General features: G+C 36.8%; 1 protein-coding gene and 1 pseudogene across 8 annotated transcripts in view; both read left to right on the plus strand.

Moving 5' to 3' along the window:
• The window catches only part of HYCC2 (hyccin PI4KA lipid kinase complex subunit 2), a 73,553-nt gene that overhangs the window by 42,454 nt on the left and 6,480 nt on the right, over positions 1-24,619 (plus strand). For 6 of the 8 annotated variants that reach the window (XM_033112846.1, XM_033112844.1, XM_033112848.1 and 3 more), the window contains 5 exons: positions 10,953-11,048; positions 13,659-13,775; positions 17,220-17,307; positions 20,381-20,540; positions 21,280-21,447. In XM_033112846.1, the coding sequence (XP_032968737.1) occupies positions 10,953-11,048; positions 13,659-13,775; positions 17,220-17,307; positions 20,381-20,540; positions 21,280-21,447 (629 nt within the window). The remainder of the gene's footprint in view (positions 1-10,952; positions 11,049-13,658; positions 13,776-17,219; positions 17,308-20,380; positions 20,541-21,279; positions 21,448-24,619) is intronic. The other 2 variants (XM_033112850.1, XM_033112851.1) reach the window with 1 other exon arrangement.
• On the plus strand, positions 2,468-3,625 carry LOC117025905 (etoposide-induced protein 2.4 homolog; annotated as a pseudogene).

Raw genomic sequence — 24,619 nt, forward strand, 5'->3', positions numbered from 1 at the left:
CCTCTTTATGCAAGGTCAAATTCTTTACAGTACTACAGAGGCCATTCCCTGACCTTTGGCCAAGGCTCTTTTAAACCAAAACAATCATATTTATTTGGATACCTACATTTAATATAGCATTTATGTAACAGACACAGATAACAATATGATCATTATGAATATGCCTAGGATTTGAGGAGTGTAAGTTAGGGATAGATTTGAAGAAGTAACTAATTTGTTCTGTAAAGCCACTGTATACATTTTCATCTTTTGGTACCAATTTGATGACTCGTTCCCACCCTACCCATCCCAGTCTGCTGCTATTTGTACCTTATGATAAACTTGAGCAGAACTGTTTATCATAGAAATTGATGATTAGCTAGATCCAGTTCTCTCAGGCCAGTCATTTTTTAATTAGTATTCATCTTACAAAGGCTTTAACTCAATGTACCAATACATTTGACCATCAATATCAGTATTATAACCTTACCAACAATTCCAGTGTTGCACTATAGCACAGAATGGCAATAGATGTCACCTGAAAAAGAAGAGTCATAGTTACTGGCATACCAGATCACTACAATGTCTCCCAGAGCAGTGCCTCTCAAGTTTGCAGGTTTCCATTTTACTTTATCAGGTTCTGAAAAGAAGAGTGGTCTCACCAACATATGGCTCCACCCTTTCATGAATCTCATATATTTGAGCCAAGAGACAATAGCATCTCTTGCTCTGAATCTCTCTCAAGGTAGCAGTGTAATACCGAATTTCCCTAATTGCATAATCCATTTATTTATACCTTTCAGCTACCATTCTCCCCTCTTTTTTTCATCTGTACCCAAGCTTTTCTCCCTTCAGAAGGGCTGTTAGGTTCGGCCACTGTGCTGATCCGGATTGCTGGCAGCAATACTAGTCTAACACGTGCCTCCCCTCAGCCCAGTCCCATCCAGGTAAGGCTAGATTAACTGAGGTACTGGACTGGCGAGCTATCTGTACCACTAGGTGACACACTGCAGTCTATGTCAGCCCAGTTTTGTCGGATGAGGTGAAGGCACCCCCCCCCCCACCCCATTAGGCCCTTAGCAATTCTGCCATAAAGGTTTAAAGATATAGTTACAATTTCTTACTTAGTAATCGCCTTTGCTGCTGGCACCTACAGTTGCAGCCCTGGTCCTGAGGGCACTGTTTTAGATAGGAAAAAAAGGTGAGGTGATGTGGGGAAGAAAGAAAAAGCATAGTTATACCTGTTATACCACCATCTTCCCAGGGAAAGAATTGTACAGTTATACAAGCATTGCCTCTACTCCCCCCACTTCTTCCCAAATCCCCCAGCGAAGTGGAGGAAATCTGTCTCTTGGTGACCCTCTTCCCTTGGGCTTCTTCATGTTGAGTATGGACACACACTCATGAAGGCATGTAAGCCACCCCTCACCCCATTTTAGACAACAAGTGTTTCAATTGCTTGTTCCATTTCTCTATCAAATTACCACCCTGAGACTATCTCCTTACCCATCGTTAGACTTCATTGGTTCCCAGCTCTGAAGAAATATGACTTGACAATGCAAATTGATGCAATATCTTTGGTTCTGGTCCTTCTATAGTACTCTGAACATTTGATTTACCATCAGGTAAGGAAAGCTCAGTGCAGAGTGAGTGTCTATTCCTGTGAAGACCCATTTGTAGCCTCTAGGGGGTAGTGGCATCAGTCCAGCTGTCAGCTGTGTGCAGGCCTTCACCCAGGGGAATCTGCCCCGGAGCCGTATGCAGTCTCTGTCTCTCTTGTTGGCAGACAGAACAGGTCTTACTGGCATTTTGTGGCTCAGAGAGTACAAAAGGAATATGTATAAATTTAGGCCATCTCTGATTTGTCACAGTACTGCCATGTCCACTCATTTCATGGACCCATATAGCCACCTTAGGCAAGCTCACTGGGGTATCTACTCTTTTATATCAGTCACCTTCCGATTCTGGAAAGCGCTTCTCCTGCTGAGCTTAGATATATTCTACTTTTTAACTCACTCCTCTGATTCCCTTAGTGATTTCCATAGGGCCGTTCCCCATACGGGCACCCCTTTAATAGGCCAGTTGTCCATTGCCTTCTTGCCTGGGTCATTGGCCCTGTCACAGTGAGTTGGTAAAAACCTAAACATAGCATGCAGTTAAGTCCAGTCACAAAGCTGATTTGTTTTTACTCAATCAGGGTGACGGCCTTCCAAACAGGATGCAGTTTATTCATCTTAGAACTTCCACCTAGATCCTGTCCGCCCTGGGCAGCTGGGCTCGGCTCCCGCCAACTTCCCACCATCCTGTACGGCCTGGGCATGCCCAGTGCGGCCGCAGCAACCTTGGCCCTGGGAGCACGTGCGCGGCAGGCAGCAGGCCATCAAGCACAGAGGAGCCGAGGGGCCCGCAGTGGGCAAGGGGCTGGGCTGAGCCGCAGCCAGGAGGCGAAGCTGTTGGGTCCTTCATGATGAAAGCTTTTAGACACTTCTCGCTCCCCTGTGGAGTTGGTAGTTTGAGTGATGAAGAGATGGCAGACAGTGTCCAAACCTTTTCTCCAGGACCTGGCCAGAGGAATCAAAGACTCCATATGAGGAATTTGTACCATTTCAAAGCTAGATGTTCAAATTCAGCAAAAGAGAGGAGCAGCATTGAAGAAGGGCAAGTAGTGTCCTGGGGCAGATGAGAGCCCAGAGCAGACAGAGGAAGCAAGAGAGGAGCCAGGTGTTGTTACTAGAATTTTCAGGTGCCGCGCTTGGAATGGCAGAGTATTCTCATTCAGTCTCCACTTGTTTTAGTGGGAGTTTATTCCTGCACTTCACTTAGTAACTGCCCAAATTATTGGTGATCTGTCACTACATGGAGATGTTTGGTCGTGGCTGGAATTCTTCCTCACGTTAGTTTTCAGTGCTCTTTAGGAACTCCCCCTGTTTTTGCTTAGCAAAGTTGTAAATGCCATTTGGTTTCAAGATATAGCTGATCTTGCATTCGGAGTATCAAGGAGGAAGCCTTACGCATTCCCTAGTGTCAGCAAAATCATTGCTGACATGCTCTTCCACCTTCCTCATCTAGGGGATGTTTGTGAGTCTCTTGCCCATCCATCTTGTGGGTCAGCTAGTTAGTCTCCTGCATATGTCCCTTCCCTACTCACTATACTGCTTTGAATATTGTTGGTTCAGTAAAGGAATTGAAATGCACCAGCGGTTGTCAAACATAAAGAGGAATTGGCCTTACTGCTTCGGATTTGGTTTGCCCTTGGCTTTCCTCATACATTATCAGTGGCTGCCTCTTCTCTGTCCTCTTTCCTTCTTTACTCATTATCAGCGCCAATGAAGCCAAGACCCCTGGCAAAACGTACCTTTTCCAGTTGCTCCTCTTCTCCTTGTGGTTTTCTTAAGCAGCAGACTCTTCTACATGATGGTTCAACCTGCAGTCTGCCCTGAGTAGCTCAACCTCTGCAGAGAAGTTCCGTTCACCGCATCCATCTCTTGTCAAACTGAAGGCTGCTGCAGGCCCGAGTCACCTGCCACCCAGAGGGCATGAGTGGGATGGGAAGGAGGCCATGCAGCTCTTTCCTTGTTCACCTCCCTCACCAGGGAAGGCAGGACCCACTCTGCCAAGGGTCCTCTGCATATCCCCTTGTCTCTGAGGAGCTGAAGTTTTTGTCTGGTGCATGTGAGGCACAATCTTCCTGACACCAATATGTGGGTTTTTAATACCCGTGAGTCCGAAAGGACCACAGGTTTTTCTTAGCTCTCTTCTAGCATTTACCAGCCCCTGTACCTGGACTGATTTTGAATACCTTTTCTCTTTATGCCATTTACCCTCCCACTCTCCTTTTTGCCTTCCACCACCTTTGGCTGAATGGATTTTGTAATTCTAGTTGTTGTTTTGTGGACCTGTTATTTTGGTGAAGCATACCTGTTGAATGTGGGAGATAAAGGAGTATCTCAGTTGCTCCTTGTCACTCCCTTTATAGCCATCAGTGTCTTGATTCTTGTAACTCAGGTTAAATTTTGGTCTCTCTTACTCTACTGCAAAAAACAAGCCTGAAGAGATGGGACAGAAGTAAAGACCTCACAGCCAGATCTGCTGGGTTTTGAGGAATGCTTTTTCTTCCCCTTGAAGGGGACAAAGCTGTTTTCACAGGTACATTTAAAGTTCCCCAGCTATGGGGCGATAACCAGTTTGGGACAAGTGCCACTGCAATAGAGAATGCTCAGAGAACCTAAATTTTTAGACTTTGGAGGTCTGAAATGTACTGTCAGCCACTGTCAGGTCTGTCTGGTGTTTCAGAAGTACATTGGGTGCTGCAAATAGGAACTGAAAGGGTAAACAAATTAAACCTGTGATTGGTTGGTGTTTCCCACCTTTGGTTGGTATTTAGTCATTTTAAAGAGACTAAACATGGGGGCAGATGTCAAAACACTTGTATAGTTTTAAAACGTCACAATTAAACGTGAGCTGGTTGCCCCTCCCTCCCCCCAAAGAACTGCCATCCATAAATCAAGCAGCACTTTGATGGTCAGTAGACAGCTATTCATAGAGTACTGTCCAAGTGGTAGAATCTGGCAGCTTGTCAGGTGGTGCCAGAGTTAGCCCTAGGGAAAAAGGAGCTCCCTACTTCTGAGTGCTCTGAGTACCTCTTTGCGTCTGTGGCCTGTTCCTGTACAAACCATTTCCGTTTTATTATGGAATTCTTCTGGCACTGCCTGTGTTTTTCTTAAATCATGCAAGATATTATGGGTATTTCAAGATTATGTTATATTTCAGTCATAGGGGCAGTCATTGGTGCCTAATGGCAAGCTAGTTGTCTCTCAAATGGAAATTTCCCAATCCCAAATCCTAGAAGTTGTTGATAGTTGGCATTTACTGGCTTTTGCCATAAACCCCAGTCTGTACTCCACAGGCAATTGTGCAGCAAATTAATAACCTTGTGGGCTTGGGTAATCTTACTGGTCCCCATTTAGCACGTCCAATTTATATTACAGGAAGGGTGGACTTACATGCCTTCTGTTTTACAATACCAGATAGGGGAAGTATTCCCAGACACAGTATCCATCCCATAGTGCATTCAGGTAAACGAGACACAATCACTTCACCTAAAGTTCACCCAAACTTTCACCTTATTCCTATCAGTCATTGCATTTCTATATCCTTTCAATCTAGCCGGAGCCTTAGGACTTCACCAATAAGGAGACCCTGTGTCATCATCTCCCACCTTAAATAAACATATCAGTTATGACACACATTTCTTCCCAGAAGGTGAGAGCAAAGGCCAAACCGCTCTTTGAGTAAGGCCAAATTCTTTACCACACATTACTGTGGTAATGGTTACTGTGAAGAGTAAATGAGGTGATGACCAGAACATACTTAATTAGCACAGTGTCTGGCATATAAATATTAGTGATGTCATATTTTATGTTCGTAGTAAAGTAGTACTCTTATTAGTTATAATATTAGAGCTATGGAAGGAATATAGTATCAAGCAAATTTCTGTAGGCATTGACTTTTGATCAAGTGCTTCAGTCTGAAATTCTGGTTCTTATGGGTCTTTCTAATATTACATATATGATAGAAAGTGCATTGGCTTCCCTTGTGTCCTAATACATTGTTTTGGAATTCAGCTTAACTGATCATCCTTCGTTAGCCAGCATGGTGCTGTATAACATGTGGAGAAGGCCTTATCCCCACTTCAAGTAACAGCTTAATTTTTTTCTAGATGTTGATTTACTCAAATCATTTCACAATGTAAAATTTATATTAAAATAGTGGTTCATAAGTATAGTCTGCAGACTGGTTTGTTGAAAAATCATCTGGTTACCTAGTTTTTTCTTGTTTTCTAATTTTAAGCTTTTAAAGTATAACATCATATACTTGTAAATTTAAAATAGATTACAGTATAAGGTGAAAATAGACGAGAGTACAGCAAGTATATGTGTCCTCTTCCCTCTAACCACCCATTTCTACTCTCAGTAGTTAAACTGTAGGCAGTTTTTTATGTGTTCTTTCCGAAAATTTTAATGCATGCAAAAGCATATATATTCAACCTTAAGCATACACAGGCCCATACACACTGACTTCAGATGTACACATTGTTCTGCTGCTTGCTTTTTTCATTTTAAGAATAAATCTTGGACACATTTCTCTAGCAGCATATAGAAATTTCCTCATTCTTTATTAATGACTACTTAGTATTCTATATACTTACCATCAATTTTTAACCAGTCTCATACTGACTAAAATTTAGATTTTCAGGTTTTTGCTACTATAAAACAGTATTGCAAGGAACACATTTTTTTGTGTATATATTTGCATGGAAATACTAAAATATCTGTAAGATAAATTCCTAGCAGTGAAATTGCTATGCTAAAGAATGTCTGTTTTATTAGTTTGAGTAGATATTGCCAAATTACCCTCCCCAAAATAACTGCACCAATTGTATCTGCTACCAGTAGTTTGAGGTTGCCTATTTCCTATACTAACCCCCAATTCTGGGTATTTTCAAATTTTTGCCAATCTAATGGTTAAAAATTGATGTCACATTGTTTTACTTGGCGTTCCTTTAATTATGACTTGGGCTTGAAAGCTTTTAATATGTTAGTTTGTTATTTTTCTTGACCTGTGAAATGCATATTTATGTCCTGTGTCCATTTTTCTGACTGAACTGTGTGTTTTTTTCCCTAGTGATTTGGGTGATTTGCAAGTTTTTTAAATTGAGGAAACTACACTGTTTTACACCTTGCACATTTTCAGTTAATTATTGACTTTATTTTTAATTTAAATATAATTCACATACCATAAAATTCAACACTTTGAAGTGTACAATTCAGTGATTTTTCTTTTTTTTTTTTTTTAGTTTAGTCACAATATTGTGCAGCCACTGCCACTACTTAATCTAATTACCTACCACTATCTAATTCTAGGACATTTTCATGACACCAAAAAGAAACTTCCCTTTCTTTCCCACAGCCCCTGGTCACCCTGCATTTTACTTTCTTTCTCTATGGCTTTGTTTATTCTAAACATTTCATATTAATGAAATCATACAATATGTGGCCGTTTATGTCTGGCTTCTTTTACTTAGCATGTTTTCTAGGTTCATTCATGTGGTAGTGTGTATTTCTTTCTTTGTATGACTGAATAATATTCCATTATATTGATAGACATTTTATTTATACATTCATCAGTTGAGAGACATTTGGTTTATTTGTACTTTTTTGGCTATGAATACTACTATGAACATTTGTTTATAAGTCTTTGTGTGAACATATGTTTTAGTTCTTTTGGGTATATATATACTTAGGAGTAGAATTGCTGGGTCATATGGTAATTCAATGCTTAGCTTCTTGAGGAACTGTCATACTGTTTTCCAGAGTGATTGTACCATTTCACATTCCCACCAGCAGTGTATGATAGTTCTAGTTTTTCCACATCCTCACCAACACTTATTTTTCATCTTTTTGATTATAGCCATCTTAGTGGGAGTGAAGAGTGGTATATCATTGTGCTATTGAGTTGTTTTTGCTGTATATTTTAATTATTATAGTCAACTATAATACATTGATTATCGAGAACACACACGCAAGCACGTATAGTATATTTTTTCAAAGTTAAATATGCTCTAGTTTTACACAGTTTATTAAGAAAAACTGCATTCTCCAGCTCCCCCTCCCCCTTCCTACCATTTCTCCTTTCCCAGGTGTAATACTTTTAACCAGTGGTTCTCAACCAGGGCAATTCTTGCCCCCCACATCCCCGGAACATTTGTCAGTGTCTGGAGACTTGTTTGATTATAACTGGATTAGAGGGAGGGATGCTACAGGTATCTCTTCTGTCGAGGTCAGGGATGCTGCCTGACGTTTTACACTACCTTGGCCTGCCCACCACAACAAACACTGATCTAACCCAAAATGCCAGTAGTGCTGAGGTTGAAAAATCTTGCTTTTAAATGACTCTAAATATTTATCTCCATGTCTTTGAGTGACTTGCTGCTGCTTAATTTTTCTGTTTTGGGCATTATCTAGTACTGTGGATCTATGAAAGATAATGATTTAGCTCATTACCTTTCTCATTTTCCTATCCTTTCAATGTAGTTCTGTTGTAATTGTGGGGAATTTATTATTCATATTTCTCGTTATTTTGAATGACCATGGTTTATTCAGAGTTAATCAGTGCTGAACTCCCTGAACTTATTTTCAGGGAGACAGGTAGTCTTGCTAAGAATAAATACTGAAGAGATGTTTGTTTCCTGGGTTTGCCCGCTCTGTATGTATGATCGCTTCAGCATTAGTTGGCAATAAACTTCTAGCAGAGCCAAAAACCATGACATACAGTGAAAATGTTAGTCCCAAAACAGGGAAATGAGGACCTGGCTTATTCTTCATTCTCTAGTCTGATTAACTGATTACTTTTCCTTTCCTTCATACCTCTTTGTTTTCCTTGGAATTTATAATTGGGTTTTTTTCTTTGTTTATTATGGGCTTTGTTATCGGACCCCTGCAAATTCTCTATCAGTTGCCTAAATCTCCTTTCAAGTCTTCATTCACATCAATTATTCTCTCCGTTTTATCTTCCTGAAAAAGGGGCTCCCAGAGCCTTTTGACTTACTTCAGTCTGGATTATGTTGCCCTCTTTGCCTGGTGTACACTTATTATCTTGGGAATTTCCCCTCAGTCTTATCCTGGGAATTCCCTTGGTCTTTTTCCTGTGTGGTTCTCCTGTTTCCTGTACCCTGTTATTCTCATTCTTTGTTCCTAGTATTCTGAAATTCCCCTGGGATATTTCTTGGTGTGGGTTTATTTTCTCCATTGTGCTGAGCACTACACGGACCCTTTTGATTTGGAAGCTCATGTCCTTCAGGCTGAGAAATTTTCTTGAGTTATTTTTGTTAGTTTGGCCTCTCCATGTTATCTGGTCTTTTATTATCTGTCTTCTGGAGCTTTTATTATTTGGATGTTGAAACTCCTGGAGTGGTCCTCTCTTCTCTCCTGTTTGCCGTATCTTTCTTCTTTTGCTTTACTTTCTGTGGTATATCCTCAATTTCATCCACCAATTCTTTTTTGAGTTTTCAATTTCTGCGATCATGTTTTGTATCTAAAAGCTTTTCTTTTTTCATGAATGGTCTGTTAAAAGAGACCCATTTTTGTGTGTGTGTTTTTTTTAACTTTTATTTATTTTAAGTGTGTTTTTCTAGGACCCATCAGCTCCAAGTCAAGTCATTGTTTCAGTCTAGTTGTGGAGGGTGCCGCTCACAGTGGCCCATGTGGGGATCGAACCGGCAACCGTGTTGTTAAGAGCACCGAACTGTAACCAACTGAGCTAACCGACCACCCCAGAGACCCATTTTTTTTTTAAAGAGGCATCTCATATTTTTTGAGAATATTAATGATAATTTGCTTTATTCAAAGTTATACTTTTTCTTTGTATATTCTGTTTCCTCCAAATTCCACTTCCCCCCCCCCCTATTTCTTTATTTTGCTCTCTTTTTCATGTTAGTAGTGTTCCTCAGATGTCTGGTAATTCTTTATTTCCCCTTATATTTAAGAGTAGGGTAATAAAAATGAGAGCTCTGGCCATACTAGTAGGGCTAGTTGACCATGAACTTCACAACTTCTCATTGGGCCATTCATTTGGGGAACTTCCTAATAAGCCATATCTTTAAATCTTTCCCCTTAGGGTGGTCAAATTCCATAGAGAAAACTCTTCTAGTCTGTTAACTAGAGGGCTGGCTGCTACCGTGTTTCCCCGAAAATAAGACCTAACCAGAAAATAAGCCCTAGCATGATTTTTCAGGAGGACATCCCCTGAACATAAGCCCTAATGTGTCTTTTGGAGCAAAACTTAATAAAAGTACCCGGTCTTATTTTTGGGGAAACACGGTAGCTTTCCAGTGGCCAAGTGGGGATGAAAGCTTATGGTCTCAATTTCCAGTAAAGTATGTTTCACATAATCTTCCTGTTCACAGTATGGTATCTTTCCCTTGCAACCCCCTGCCCCAAACCACAGTAATGCCTGGTGGTTCCTAGGTAGAAATTTCTCTTTTATCCTTTCATAAAAGAAATCTTCAATTTTAGAAAATAAGTCCTCAATAAACCTAGCAACATAGAGAAGGAGAAGGGAATCTGAAGGTATAACTGCTTCTGAGTCAGACTTTCAACTCAGTTTTTAGCTTTTCATTTTGAGATAATTTCAGACTTGCAAAAACGGTCCAAAGAGTTTCCATATACTCTTCACCACCCTATAGGAAGCTTTTTAAAAGAACAAATTCCCTGGGTCCTACCCCCAAAGCTTTTAATTGGGTCATTCTAGGTTGAGACACAGGAATATATTTTTCCATAAGGTCCTTAAATAACTGTAATGTGCATCTAAGTTTAGGAGCCAATTTTTTAGACACTTAGAGCTATACAGATTAGGGAACATTTCCTTTAGCTTGGAGAATTAAGAATAGCTTTATGTCTAAGGTAAAAATTTGAGCCAGGACTTGAAAGTTTAGCAGGAGTTTCCCAAGCGAAAAGGTATATTTTAGTAAGAAAGAGCAGCATGCATAAAAGCAATTAATTATGAAAGATGGTAGCATCTTCATGGAGTGGTAAGAAGTACCACTTCATGGACGTAGTGTGGTGTGTGTGGTAGGTAGTGGAGGGAAGGGAAGGTTGGAGATGTAGGTTGAGGGTGGATTTTAAAGGACCTTGTATATCATGAGTTTGGATTTTATCATGCAGTCACTAGGAACAGTGCACTCATGTAAATAGGGGAGTCATCTGTTCATGCATGATGGTTTCTTTTTTTGAGGAAGAACATATAGATGGAAACAGGGATATGACCTTTAAAAAAGAAAATGGAAACAGGGATCTCATTGAGGAAGATACTACAGTAATCTGTTTGAGAAATCATGAAAATCAATATTAAAGCTTTGTTGTTACAACTGTACAAGGAAGAAATCATCCTTTCCCTTTGTTTTTGTTTTTTTCTAGGTTTGAAGTACTGAGTTTTCTCATGTTGTGTTACAATTCTGCTATTGTGTATATGCCTGCTTCATCTTACCAGTCTCTTTGTCAGATGGGCTCCAGGTGAGAATAATAATTATCATTAACCTTCATAATTATTTATTTGACAAATATGTATTCAGCATATTCTCTGTAGTAGATACTGTTCTGATTTCTGGTGCTAGAGTAGTAAATAAAACTCATGGAGCTTACATTCCTGTAGGAATCCTTATCATCTTTCATGCATCATGACTTCCTGAAAATATTTCAGCATTTAAAAAAATGTTTTCTAGCTGAACATCAAGGTAAGCCAAGATGTCTTAAGTTTAAGGTAGTTTAGAGATAAACCTAATCACTGCCCTGATGCCAGTTTTTATAAATCATTTTGAGAGCTTTGAATAAATAGTACTAAATGTGAAGAAAGTCTTAAGGAATGTGAACCTTTTCCTTTATATATTTCACAAATAACTGTCTCTGTTTTGGATAAGAAAATTAGCAATAGTACCAATTATCTATATGTCTCATTTTTACTTGTATGTTCTAATCTTTACTAAGTCAGAATTTCTAATAATTTGGACAGATTTCTGGACTGAAATTTAAACATCTACTATAGAAAGAGAATTTAAGTAATGTAAATATAAATCAGTTTGGAGACAGAGGACATTTAGAGTTACAGAATTTCAATAATAGAAGAAACCCTGAGTTTATCCTGTCCGACTGATTTTTACTTGAGGAAACTGAGCTGCTCAAAAGGGTTAAAAAAGCTTTTTTGGTTTTCTGTTGCCACAAACTTAGCAGTTTAAAATAGTACACATTTATTATTCCACAGTGTCTATGGGTCAGGAGTCTGGGCATGACTTAGCTGGGTTCTTTGCTTAGGGTCTTACAAAGCTGCAGTTAAGATGTCGTCTGGAGTTGCAGTTTTATCTGAGGTTCGATTGAGGAATTAAATACTTTGATTGGCAGAATTCAGTTTCTGTAGTTTTAAGACTAAGGGCTTTGATTTCTTGTTGGCTGTCTGCTAATAAGGACCTCCCAATATAGGCAGCCTACAACATGGCAGCTTACTTTTTCAAATTAGAGGAGTGAGAGAGTCCAAGAAGACTTGCCTACATTCTTAAATGACATAATCAGGTACACGTAGTCATGGAAATCCCATCACGTTTGCTATATTTTGTTGGTTAGAAGCAAATCACAGGTCCTATCCACATTGAGAAAGAGGGATTGACACAAGATGTGAATACCAGGAAGGAGGGTCATAGAGGGCACAGCCTGCAAGGGTCTGTTCATCACAAATGCTTTGCTCAAGTTCTTGCTGTTGCGTTACTGGGAAGAGAGTGTGTGGTCCTGTTTATAACAAAACTCAATTTTGCTAGTTGGGGGAAGGCCAATCCAAGTTAGCTGTAAGTTTGATCTTATAGAATATCTTAAAATAAGTATACTATTTACACTTGCCTGTAATAACATGATAAATGTCTAACAAAGTTCTTGTCTATCCTAGGTACTGTTTTCAAGAGAATACACTGTTTAAGTACTTACCGCCTATCTACAGATAAATTTATTTATAAGTGACTATTTCTGGTTCATTAAAACCAATCTGAATCTCTAATTGACAACATTATTATAGCATTTAATAAAGTTTCTTAAAACAAAAGGGTGGCAGAAGTTAATGGTCCTCGAACTCACATATCCCGTAAATAATTTTGGAAAACTACGTACCCCTTGCACATTTTTAACATTTAAAATTTTTTATTCTGTCTTAAATAGTAGCAAATGATATGATTTCTAGTATGTAAATATTGACTTAAAAAGAAATAGTGGTTGAGTCAATATTTTAAATGTATATGATATAAATACCACAGTGATCTGATACCCACCATCATCCATTTGAGGAATAAATGAACAATTTCTTCCTTAATAATCTGATTATTTTTCTTCTTGAAATTGAATTTCCATTATATTTCACCCACATAGTTTACCCTAATTTAATGCTATTTTATGCTTGTCTTTTATTGATCACCTAATTATATATCTCTGCTGCAAATACATACACACATACACACAGACACACACACACGTACTGAAATTTTTAAAAATTTCCTGAGATGATGATGCAGTAAAAACTAAAAAATTTCTTCTGGACTCACCATTACAAATATTTTAATAATTTATTAATATAACATAAGTACATTACAACTTTCACATAATTTTTTTAATTATTAAGCATACTTTTTCTGGAAGCATCTCTTAAGGAAATGGAAGATAGAGGATTGTTTATGGGTACTTTGATTAAAAATGTCCTAACAAAATTCAGTATTTTGAAATGTCCCTTTATTTGCATTGAGATTTCTGTATTCCCTACTAATTCTTCCTTATACAATTTGGGATACATGAAAGTTGATGCATTTCTTTTGTGAGGAGGGAGAAGGATGATTTTGAAAGATTCAGTTATTTGAGAAAGGTAGTTTTTGTTGATATGGTCCACTAGAATGTATGTTTGATGAGATTTTATTTTTGTTTGTTTTTCCTTTTTGTTCACAATTGTATGCCTAGGCCCAGGACAGTAACTGACACACAGCAGGCACTCAGTGAATGTTTGAGGAATAAATAATTGAACAAATGAATTTATGAAAGCAAAAATATTTGATTCAATGAAACAGGAAATCACTCATGATAAATACTGTATTTTCCTAGGGTTTGTGTGAGTGGATTTCCCCGGCAACATGAAAAACACTGGAAAGAACTCTGTGGTCGAATTGTGTTGGATCCCGAATTTATGGTGCAACTTCTCACAGGAGTTTATTATGCCATGTAAGTAGGTAGACAGTGAAATTGGGTGAATTCTTTCTAATGTTTGGAAACTTAATATTTCTCTTTTTTCCTTATCACTTGCACAACACTGAATGTTTTGTCCCATGATGGACCCATTATCTCGTTTTTCTAATATGAACTCCTCTTAGTACTTTTTCAATGAATACACTTCTAAGTTGAAAGCAATAGAACTATTGAAGACAATTTTTATTGACCTATAACTGACATATAAGATTGTATTAGTTTTAGGTGTACAACATAATGATTAGTTATGTTGTATATTGTGAAGTGATTATCACAGTAAGTTTAATTGACATCCATCACCACACATAATTACAACTGGAAGTTTGTACCTTTTGTCCCCCTTCACCCAACCTCTACCTCTGGTAAATACCAATCTATTCTCTGTATCTATTAGTTTGAGGGTTTTTGTTTGTTTGTTTGTTTTAGATTCTACGTATAAGTGAGATCATACAGTATTTGTGTTTCTTGGTCTAATTTATTTCTCTTAGCATAATGCCCTTAAGGTCCTTCCACGTTGTCACAAATGGCAGGATTTCCCTTTTTTTATGGCTGAATAATATTCGTGTGTGTGTGTGTGTGTGTGTGTGTGTATGTGTATGTATACACGTGTACGTACGTATACAACACAGCAGTTTCTTTATCCATTTGTCTGTCCATGGACACCTAGGTTAGGTTGTCTCCATGTCTTGGCTATTGTAAATAATGCTGTAATGAACATGGGGTGCAGATACCTTCTTGAGATAATTATTTTGTTTCCTTTGGATATATAGACATTGAATTGCTGGATCATATGATAGTTCTACTTTTAATTTTTTGAGGAACCTCCATACTATTTTATATAGGGACTGCACCAATGTAAATTCCCACTAATGGTGCAGAGGGGGTTCCTTTTTCTCCACATTCTCATTAATACTTGTTACTGCTTTTCTTTTTGATAATAGCCTTTCTAACGGCTGTGAGGTGATATCTAATTGATATCACCTGGTTTGCATTTCCCTGATGATTAGTAATGCGGAGCACCTTTTCGTGTACCTGTTGGCCATTTGTTTGTCTTTGGGGAAAAGTCTACATATTTAGATCCTTTGCCCTTTCTTAATTGGATTACTTAGTGTTTTTTTTTGTATTGAATGTTATGAGTTCTTTATATGTTTTACATGCTAACTTTTTATCAAATACATGATTTGCAAATATTTTCTCCCATTTCATAGGTTACCTTTTCATTTTGTTGATGGTGTCCTTTGCTGTGCAGAAGCTTTTTAGTTTGATGCAATCCCGCTTGTTTATTTTTGCTTTCGTTGCAGTTGCATTTGGTGTCAAATCCAAAAAATCATTGCCAAAACTAACATCAAAGGAGCATACCGCCTATGTTTTCTTCTAGGAGTTTTATGGTTTCAGTTCTCACCTTCAAGTCTTCAATCCATTTTAAGTTGATTTTTGTGTGTGGCATAAGATAGTCATCCAGTTTCATTCTTTTGCATGTGGCTGTTCATTTTTCCCAAAACCATTTACTGAAGAGACTATCCTTTCCCTAGTGTATATTCTTGGCTCCTTTATTGTAAATTAATTGACTATTTATGCTTGAGTTTATTTCTGGGTTCTGTATTCTGTTCCATTGATCTATGTGTGTTTTTATGCCAGTACCACACTGTTTTGATTACCATAGCTTCATAATATACTTTGAAATCAGGAAGCATGATGCCTCCAGCTTTGTTCTTCTTTGTTGAGATTGCTTTGACTATTCAGGGTCTTATGTGTTTCCATACAAATTTTTAGGATTGTTTGTTCTATTACTATGAAAAATGCCATCAGAAATTAGATAGGGATTACATTGAATCTATATATTGCTTTGTGTGGACATTTTAACAATATTAATTCTTCCAATTAATGAGCACAGAATGTCTTTACACTTATTTATATTCTTCAGTTTCTTTCATCAATATATAAAAACTAAGTGTACAGCGTACAGGTCTTTTGTCTCCTTGGTTAAATTTATTCCTAGGTTTTTTGTTTTTTTTATGTAATTGTAAAGGGGACTGTTTTCTTAATTTCTCTTTTGGACAGTTTTGTTATTAGTGCATAGAAATGTAACTGATTTTAGTATATTGATTTTTGTATCCTGCAACTTTACTGAATCCATTTATTAATTCTAACACCTTTTTTGGTGGACGCTTTAGGGTTTTCTATATGTAATATGTAATTTGCAAATAGAGACAGTTTTACTTCTTTCTTTCAGATTTGGTTGCCTTTTACTTCTTTTTTTTGCCTTTTTGCTCTGACAGGGACTTCCAATACGATGTTGAATAAAAGTGGCAAAAGTGGGCGTCCTTGTCTTGTTCCTGGTCTTAGAGGAAAAGCTTTCAGTTTTTCACTATTGAGTATGCTGTTAGCTGTGGGCTTGTCATATATATGGCCTTTGTTATGTTGAGGTACATCCCCTCTATGCCTACTTTGTTGAGAGCTTTTATCATGAATGGATGTTGAATTTTGTGAAATGCTTATTTTGCATCTATTGAGATAATAATATGATTTTTATCCCTCATTTCATTAATACAGTATATCACATTGATTGAATTGCAGATGTTTAACCATCCTTGCATCCCAGGGATAAATCCCACTTGATCATGCTATATAATATTTTTAATGTACTGTTGAATTAGGTTTGCTAAAATTGTTTTTGAGGAGTTTCGCATCTATGTTCATCAGATATATTGGCCTGTAATTTTCTTTTTTTACAGTCTTGTCTGGTTTTGGTATCAGGGTAATGCTGGCCTCATGAGTTTGGAAGTATTCCCTCTTCTTCTGTTTTTTGGAAGAGTTTGAAAACGATTGATGCTAATGTTTAAAAAAATGTTTGGTAGAATTTACCCATGAAGCCGTCTGGTCCTGGACTTTTGTTTATTGGAAGGTTTTTGATTGCTGATTCTATCTCCTTACTAGTAATCAGTCAGTTCAGAGTTTCTGTTTCTTCATGATTCAGTCTTGGTAGGTTGTATGTTTCTCGGAATTTATTTATTTCTTCTAGGTTGTCCAATGTGTTGGTGTATAATTGTTCATAGTCCTTTTAAAATAGCCAAAATATAACGAGTTACTAAATTAGAGTGTAGAAATTGTCAGGTTTTCTTTATCAAAAACTGTCTCTCTATATATAGTTTATAATACAGGTTTTCATGAATACATTAAATAGATTACCCTAAATATCAACACATGATAAAAACCAATTTATATGAAGAGATACCTGTAAACTGTTTTAAATGTTAATATCTTGTAACCACATTAGGATGGGTTAGAAATGACTTGTGTAAAGATTGATATGAAAATCTTGTTTCAGAACCAAAATAGTAGGACTTTGAACAATAAAAAGGTTATTATTAGATATTAGAGATATTTGCTAAAGCTAGTGAACAATCTGCTTCTCCTTAGGTATAATGGGCAGTGGGACCTTGGCCAGGAAGTCCTTGATGACATCATTTATAGAGCTCAGCTAGAACTCTTTTCTCAACCACTATTGGTAAGTGACAATGTTTACTTTTTATTAAACATACCTGTGCCTGTAAAAAAATTTAATATGAGTAAAAAAATTTAGTGAGTAAAAAAATTTAATATGTAATATATGAGGCAATCCAAATTGTTGAGGGAAAAAGGTTTATTCCACAACAACAGTTAGTAAACTGTAGGAGAGAAAACAAAATAAAATTCAAATAAATTAGAAAATTAAATGTTTTGAAGTCCTTTAAGAAAAGAGAAGAAAAGTTTGTATTTACTCAAATTTATAGAGAAGGAAGAACTTTCTAAGCTTAAGTGATGGGACAAGTCACTAAAAAAGGTTGATGACTTTGTTTTGACCACATAAAAACCTAAATTTTAAACCATCATTTCTTTTTAAAAAAAATTAATATGCAGTGCACAAACTGAGAAAAATATTCTCAACAATCATGACACGAAAGCCAATTAATATTTTGTTTATATAAAAAGATTTTATACTCTTTTAAAATAAATATGTCTCCAAAGGGTAAATGATCAATTTAAAAACAAATGTAAACATCCAATAGTGAAGTAAGGAAGGCATTCTTTATGTTACCAATAGTAGTATATCACCACTCTGAACATCCCTCTGCAGAAGCCATTTGGTAACGTATGTTTGTTTTGTTTGACCCACTATCCCGGGTCTAGCAACATATCCCAGAAAACTACTTTAAATTTAAAAAAAAATATGTTGTAAGCACATTAGTGTTATTTATTTATTTTTTTAATTTGTTTTTTATTGGGGAATGTTGGGAAACAGTGCTTTTCCAGGGTGCAGCTCAGCTCCAAGTACAGTCACCGTTTTCAATCTTAGTTGCAATGGGCGCAGCCCACCATCCCATGCAGGAATTAAACCGGCAACCCTGTTGTTAAGAGCTCGAACTTTAACCATCTGAGCCATCGTGTTATTTTTAATTGCAAAGGAATCAAAACAGTTTAAATGTTCCACAGCAGAGAATGGCTAAGTTATATGACATTTACTTGATGAAATTATGTATTTGAAAATTTATATTAAAAAAAGATGCTAACTTGTGTTAAGTGTTAAAGCATTATACAACTATTTTTTTAAATCTAGACAGGACAGAGGAAACATACAAAATGCTAATAGTTGTCTAGGTGATTCAACTGTAGATGATTTTTTATTTCTTTGCAATTTTCTGTGTTTTCTAAGCTCTTTGTAGTATTTTTATAATGGTATTTTAAAAATATTATTTATGTATTTTCACTTGCAGCACTTTGAGAGTACAATTTTTAAAGCCTTTTTTCATATCTTATATTTTAAGCTAAATCGAAATCTATTAAGATAGTATTTACAATAATTCTTTAATATTTGAATTTCCATTTTTTTCTAGTATCATCATCCCTAATTTTCCTCTAAGGGTTACATTAAAACAAATGGCTAACAAGATTAAAAAATTACATCATCATCATAATACCTTGCATTTATGAGACTCTTTATATTTAAAGATTTTATTGGGGAAGGGGAACAAGACTTTATTGGGGAACAGTGTGTACTTCCAGGATTTTTTCCAAGTCAAGTTGTTGTCCTTTCAATCTTAGTTGTGGAGGGCGCAGCTCAGCTCTAGGTCCAGTTGCCGTTGTTAGTTGCAGGGAGTTGCACCATCCCTTGTGGGAGTCGAGGAGTCAAACCAGCAATGCTGTGGTTGAGAGCCCGCACTCCAACCAACTGAGCCATTCGGGAGCTCAGCTGCAGCTCAGCTCAAGGTGCCGTGTTCAATCTTAGTTGCGGGGGACAGAGCCCACCATTCCTTGCGGGAGTCGAGGAATCGAACCAGCAACCTTGTGGTTGAGAGCCCACTGACCCATGTGGGAATCGAACCGGCAGCCTTCAGCGTTAGGAGCACGGAGCTCCAACTGCCTGAGCCACCAGGCTGGCCCCAGAGACTCTTTAAATTCATACTTTTATCTTTGTAACAGTTTTATGAATTACGTACAGGGACATTTCCAAGGCAATATAGGAAAAGAGATTAGTAATCTCTAGTCCTGGACTAGTTCTATATTATTAGGGGTCTCTGAGAGACCCAATAAATAACACTCCTTTTCTCTATTCAAATCTAGAGCCAGCTGATAAATAGATAAAATAGTTGGCAAATAAAGAAACAAGCATCGTCTTTACTACTGATAAAAGATAAATTGAAAGACTCAACTCCCCACCCCTCTGTCTAGACCAGGGGTGTCCAAACTTTTTTCAATGTTTTTTGCCAATGGCCATATGCAGTAAAATACACAAACAGCCGGGCCACTCACTTGAGGTGAAGTACATATTGCCTCACCTGGTTTATTTAAGTAAACTAAATATATTTTTGGAATTTGCTGCGGGCCAATTAAAAATGGATTGCGGGTAGCAGTTGGCCCATCGGCTGCAGTTTGGACACCCCTGGTCTAGACCTTGGTGGAGAGAATGTTTGAGTTGGTAGAACAGGCACACTGAACCCAGGTTGCTACATTTCACTTGTCCTTGTCCAAGTGGAGAGGGAAGAGAAAGACAATCCTTTATGTCAAGATCTTTGCTAGATTAGCACTACCCAGTTAAGAAACATGTACTAGTGAATTGCAGTTACTCTCTAACCAGATATTTTACTCTCCTCCATGGAGAGCAGACAGTGATGGGACAAAATGCCAGACATGTTTGGGGAAAATCTCTTAGGGAAACAAAGGAGTGGAAAAAAAGGCTAATTTTTTTTTTTAGAGATTAAATTTTGCAAGTTATTTATCATCTGAAGAATGAGAAACTTACTCCACTTTTTCTTCTGTTAGGGTTCAAAGTTAAACAATCTTTCCTTCTTTGGAATGCTTTTTCTCTTTGAAATTCAACAACTCCAAGGAATTGGTGGGGTGACTCACATTTTTTAAAATAAATTCTCGTTTAAAAAAGGCTACCTAGAAGAAGACAGAACAATGGAGATACAAACATTTCTGCCACATGGTACTTTTATACTACAAGTCTTAAATACATATTCAAAAAAAATTATGGAAACATGAAGTGTAAAGTAAGTATATTGGGTATAAATATGTATAGACTTATATTATCATTTTAGGTTGCCAATGCCATGAAAAACTCATTACCATTTGATGCTCCTGATTCTTCACAAGAAGGCCAGAAAGTTCTTAAAGTGGAAGTCACTCCAACAGTGCCGAGGATTTCTCGGACTGCGATTACAACAGCTTCCATCCGTCGCCACAGATGGAGGCGAGAAGGTGAGTACACCCCATAACCTACTCATGGATTCAAGTAAATTTATCAGTTTCAATAAGTTATATTAACACATGATATTATAGTAGTCTGTATAATTAAAATTGTTTAGTTTATAAAGGTAGCACTAGAAATGTGGTTTAAATGCCTAAATTTATTTTAATATAAATTTTTTAAAACTAAAGTAGAAAGATGTTATTTAGAATGCTCTATGCATGTTATAACAGAAGAGAAAATCAACTTAATTTTTGTCTCTTTTTTGAGCTAGTAATAACAATAGGAAGAAGTTTCTTTAAGCGTGTTACTTTACGGGGGGAAAAGGTGCCTGTATGAGCATTGTGGGAGAAAATTATATAATTAGCCAAAGTAATGGTATAATAATATAGGCTATCCATAAAAAAATTGATTACAGTTTTCAGATTTTTGTCTTTTCTTTTATTTTTTCAGTAAGTGCTGAATCCAGCAGTATTTCATAGGCATATGGTACTTGAATGGTCAAGCTGTCTAAAAGATATTAATTGCAATTTTAATGATCCCTATTTTTCTGTCCTATTCATTTGCAAACCTCCCATTATTCATCTGCTGCCTTATGTGTGTGTATGCTGTGCACACACATGTAACTATTAAATAGTATTTATGTTTATATCATATCCATATATACATTCTCTTATCTGCCTGGGTCAGAATGCTCAGAAAAGAATAGAGCAGCACAAAAGCACTAAAATCTTATATGTTGAATCCCAGATGGCTTTGACTTCTCAAACGAGGCTGACTCGAGTATTCCTGGCTCCCCGATCCAACACGGCTCCACTGACCTAGGGATCAAACGTGTGCAAGAGGGGGAGGTGCTGGTGCGCAGGACCCCTGAGCACGGCTCACCGGAGCCCAACTCAGCAGCAGCCACAACAGAGGGTAGGACAGAGATGAGGAGACAGAAGTCAGTGAGGCAGTTGCTGTGGAAGGATCCCGGTTCTCTGTCCCCAAGCAGAACAACTTTCCATTCTAGTTTGTTTCCACTACGCCAGAGTGTGTTAGCTCCTCCTTACAAAGCACAACCCCCTATTTCCTAGTGCCAGGTCAAGTACAATCTTTAGTTACCATTTGTGCTGGCCTGGAGTCTGCATTGCTGTGTAATCAAAGAACAGCTTGGCATGGCTACTAACGAGAGGCCTGTCTCCAACAAGTCTGCAAATGCTTGGAGTTGTTTTCATTACTGAGCATGTTTATTCTAACATTAGGAAAGGAAAAATGCACCCAATGGACATGAGCCTTATTAGTCACTATGAATTGATTTAATTCCTGTAATAATTTATTCTTTAAAAAATACGTGAGGAGAGTTTTAAAGCATTAATATATTATCTTTGAGAAATTGGTCTAAAGTGGAGCCAGAGATTTATCTCTAATCCCAGGGTGGTCAATTAAGAGTTTCTCATGTCTTTGGCAGAGTAAACTGGTATTGATTGGATTTTTATAATCTGTGGGTCAAGTTGCTTGGATCTAAGTAATAAACTATTGACATCTTTCCTCTTTAAATATACTATCCTGGTGCACACTACATTTTATCATTTATTATAAATAATGATTGTCTTATATAGCTCCCAAACAGAATTGAAATGTATTATTTAGAGGTCAAGTATCCTAGTAGATCATTGTTTCTACAATGTAGGTATATCAAAATGAGAATTCTCCTCTCCCCACCCCCCCCAAACTTCCATTGCTCTCCACCACCATCCCCCACTATCACCACCACTATCTATAAAAGAACACTTCTCTCTGGTAGGAAAGTGTTTATTTGCTGCTTTACCATAGGAGTTGGCTTTGTGAAAGAAGGGACTGTAGCCTAACTGTTTTTTCATTAGTGAATGTATTGCTACTGTGGAAATTTTACACTAATTTGTGAAATAAAGCAACTGGTTTTAAAATAGGTTACATATTTTTACTTATTTCAAAGACCAAACATTCATGAAAGCAGTTACCTTCCACCGTAAGGAAGTCTCTTGCTCTTTGGTGCATTAAAAATTTGAGCATGCTCAGTAAGAATCTAAATCTACCCTCTATTCCCTTGGCCATTTGCCCAGATTGACCTTACTTCATTTAACAGTGTTGCATGTGCATGATCTAGGTGACCCAAAGAGTTGGTGCTGTTTTACAGAGGTCCTGTGAAAGATGCAGCCTTCCCTTTTTTTTTTTTCTGTATCTCTTTGTTATCCATGGGAGTCAGTTTTATCTTGTACAAAGGCATAAAAATAAGTATATGACTAGGTATTGAACCCAAACTTGACCTAAATTGAACAACATCCTATTTTTCAACATTCCAGATGACTAAATGAGCCATTTGATTGTGTATCTACTACCTTTGTTAGAATGTTGGAGTATTTGTGCTAAATGTAGTAGTACTATGTTAATTAACACCTAATGAAATTCCAGAAAGTGTGGGATAAGGTTGAAACATTTCTTCCATTTTATCAAAAGCCATACACTTTGAAAAAGGAACCAAAATAGTTCCCTTTAAATATACAATTAAATAGTAAAATAGTCATTTTAACATATTACTGGTAGAAAATTGTAGTTTGTGAGGGTGGAGTATAGCTACAACGGAAGAGAGATGATTTCCTTCAGTGTGTTTGAAATTTTTCAACTTATTTTGCCTTTTAATCTAGATTAATTATAGCTTTAAATCAGTATTAGTAGATGCTAAATTTATAAGAAAAGGCAGACATGAATGAAAAGTTCACTAAATATCCTTTTTGGTTGTCTCTTTCTTGGGTTACGAATAGTATAGTTAACCACCCAGGGAAAAAACTAGAAAGGAAAAAAGTTGTGAGACACAATTGCCTTTTTTATTCCTTGAGGATTTTTAAACAGAAGGAAGGAAATTACTAAAACCTATGTAGAGTTTTGTTAATTCTGGTCTGCTGGAGCTTTTGAATAAACATTGATAATTGACCTTTAAAAAAAGAAAACATGTTTTTTAGTATGGTGGTTTTAAATAGTTTTACAATTAATATTGTATTTATTATATGTTGAAATTAAAGGGAATATGAGCCCATCACCTACCTTTATCCTGATTGTCAAGTAACATTTTATTTGTGATTTTTAAAGCTGGATTTAAAATTGTTAAACTGAGGGTGCCTGTGATTAAAGTATAGTCCATTTCCACTATATTGAAAAAGCGTTTTTTAGTATGTAAAATATCAGTAGATTCTCTTGCATGGTGACTTTTATGTTATCATCATTTCTTCTATGGCCATATTGCTTGGGCATCAGATCTGCATGTGGCAAGATTCAGACGCTAGCACTAAGTCTCTCAGTCTCCTTTCCTAATTATATATATACAATAATAAATACATTTCTGTTCACTCCCAGTTTTATATTCAGTCCTGAATCAGGTTACTATCCTTTTTTGGGCATTTTGAGTTCTTTATACAAATTGTAAGTAAATTGTAAGATGACATCAGATGAATATAATTTAAAGTTTTGATTTTGAGATACTTTATATGCTATTCTTTTAAACAAGGGGTTGAGAGAAATGGTGTCAGCTGCATTTTCATGTGGCTTTGCATGATGATTAAACATTATTAAACTGCTGGATATAATAAACAAGGTGGCTTTTGCTTTAAGGATAGCCTATTTCATTCTTCTTTTGAAGGAAGGAAATAACTAATCCCTATGAGAAAATAGTGCTAAGAAAATATTTTTATTTTTCCAGGTACTGTGTTAAATAGATCATGTTTAAATATGTCACATATATTTTACTTACATAAACCTGTCTCAAAGTATTATTTGTATATATTTCTTTGCTAACATTTTACCTTAACTATAATATTGATATCTATATGTTGATTCAGATTAAACTGTTTGCAGTCTGGTATACATACTTAATGACATAGCAAACTGCTATCAGTTTTTCAAAGAAGCAAATGTATTACTTTCTAAGAGAATGTTGTTCATACTTTCAGTAAGAGAATTGGGCTTTCTAGAAACCCAAGCTAAATATATTATATATGCTTCTCCCCTTCTTACAAAATCCTAAGATAAGGATTCTTCATTAACTGCAGTTTCTGCCTGAAGCATAATGGGTCAC

Source organism: Rhinolophus ferrumequinum, chromosome 8, assembly GCF_004115265.2.
Source record: "Rhinolophus ferrumequinum isolate MPI-CBG mRhiFer1 chromosome 8, mRhiFer1_v1.p, whole genome shotgun sequence".
Classification (NCBI taxonomy): Eukaryota; Metazoa; Chordata; class Mammalia; order Chiroptera; family Rhinolophidae; genus Rhinolophus; species Rhinolophus ferrumequinum.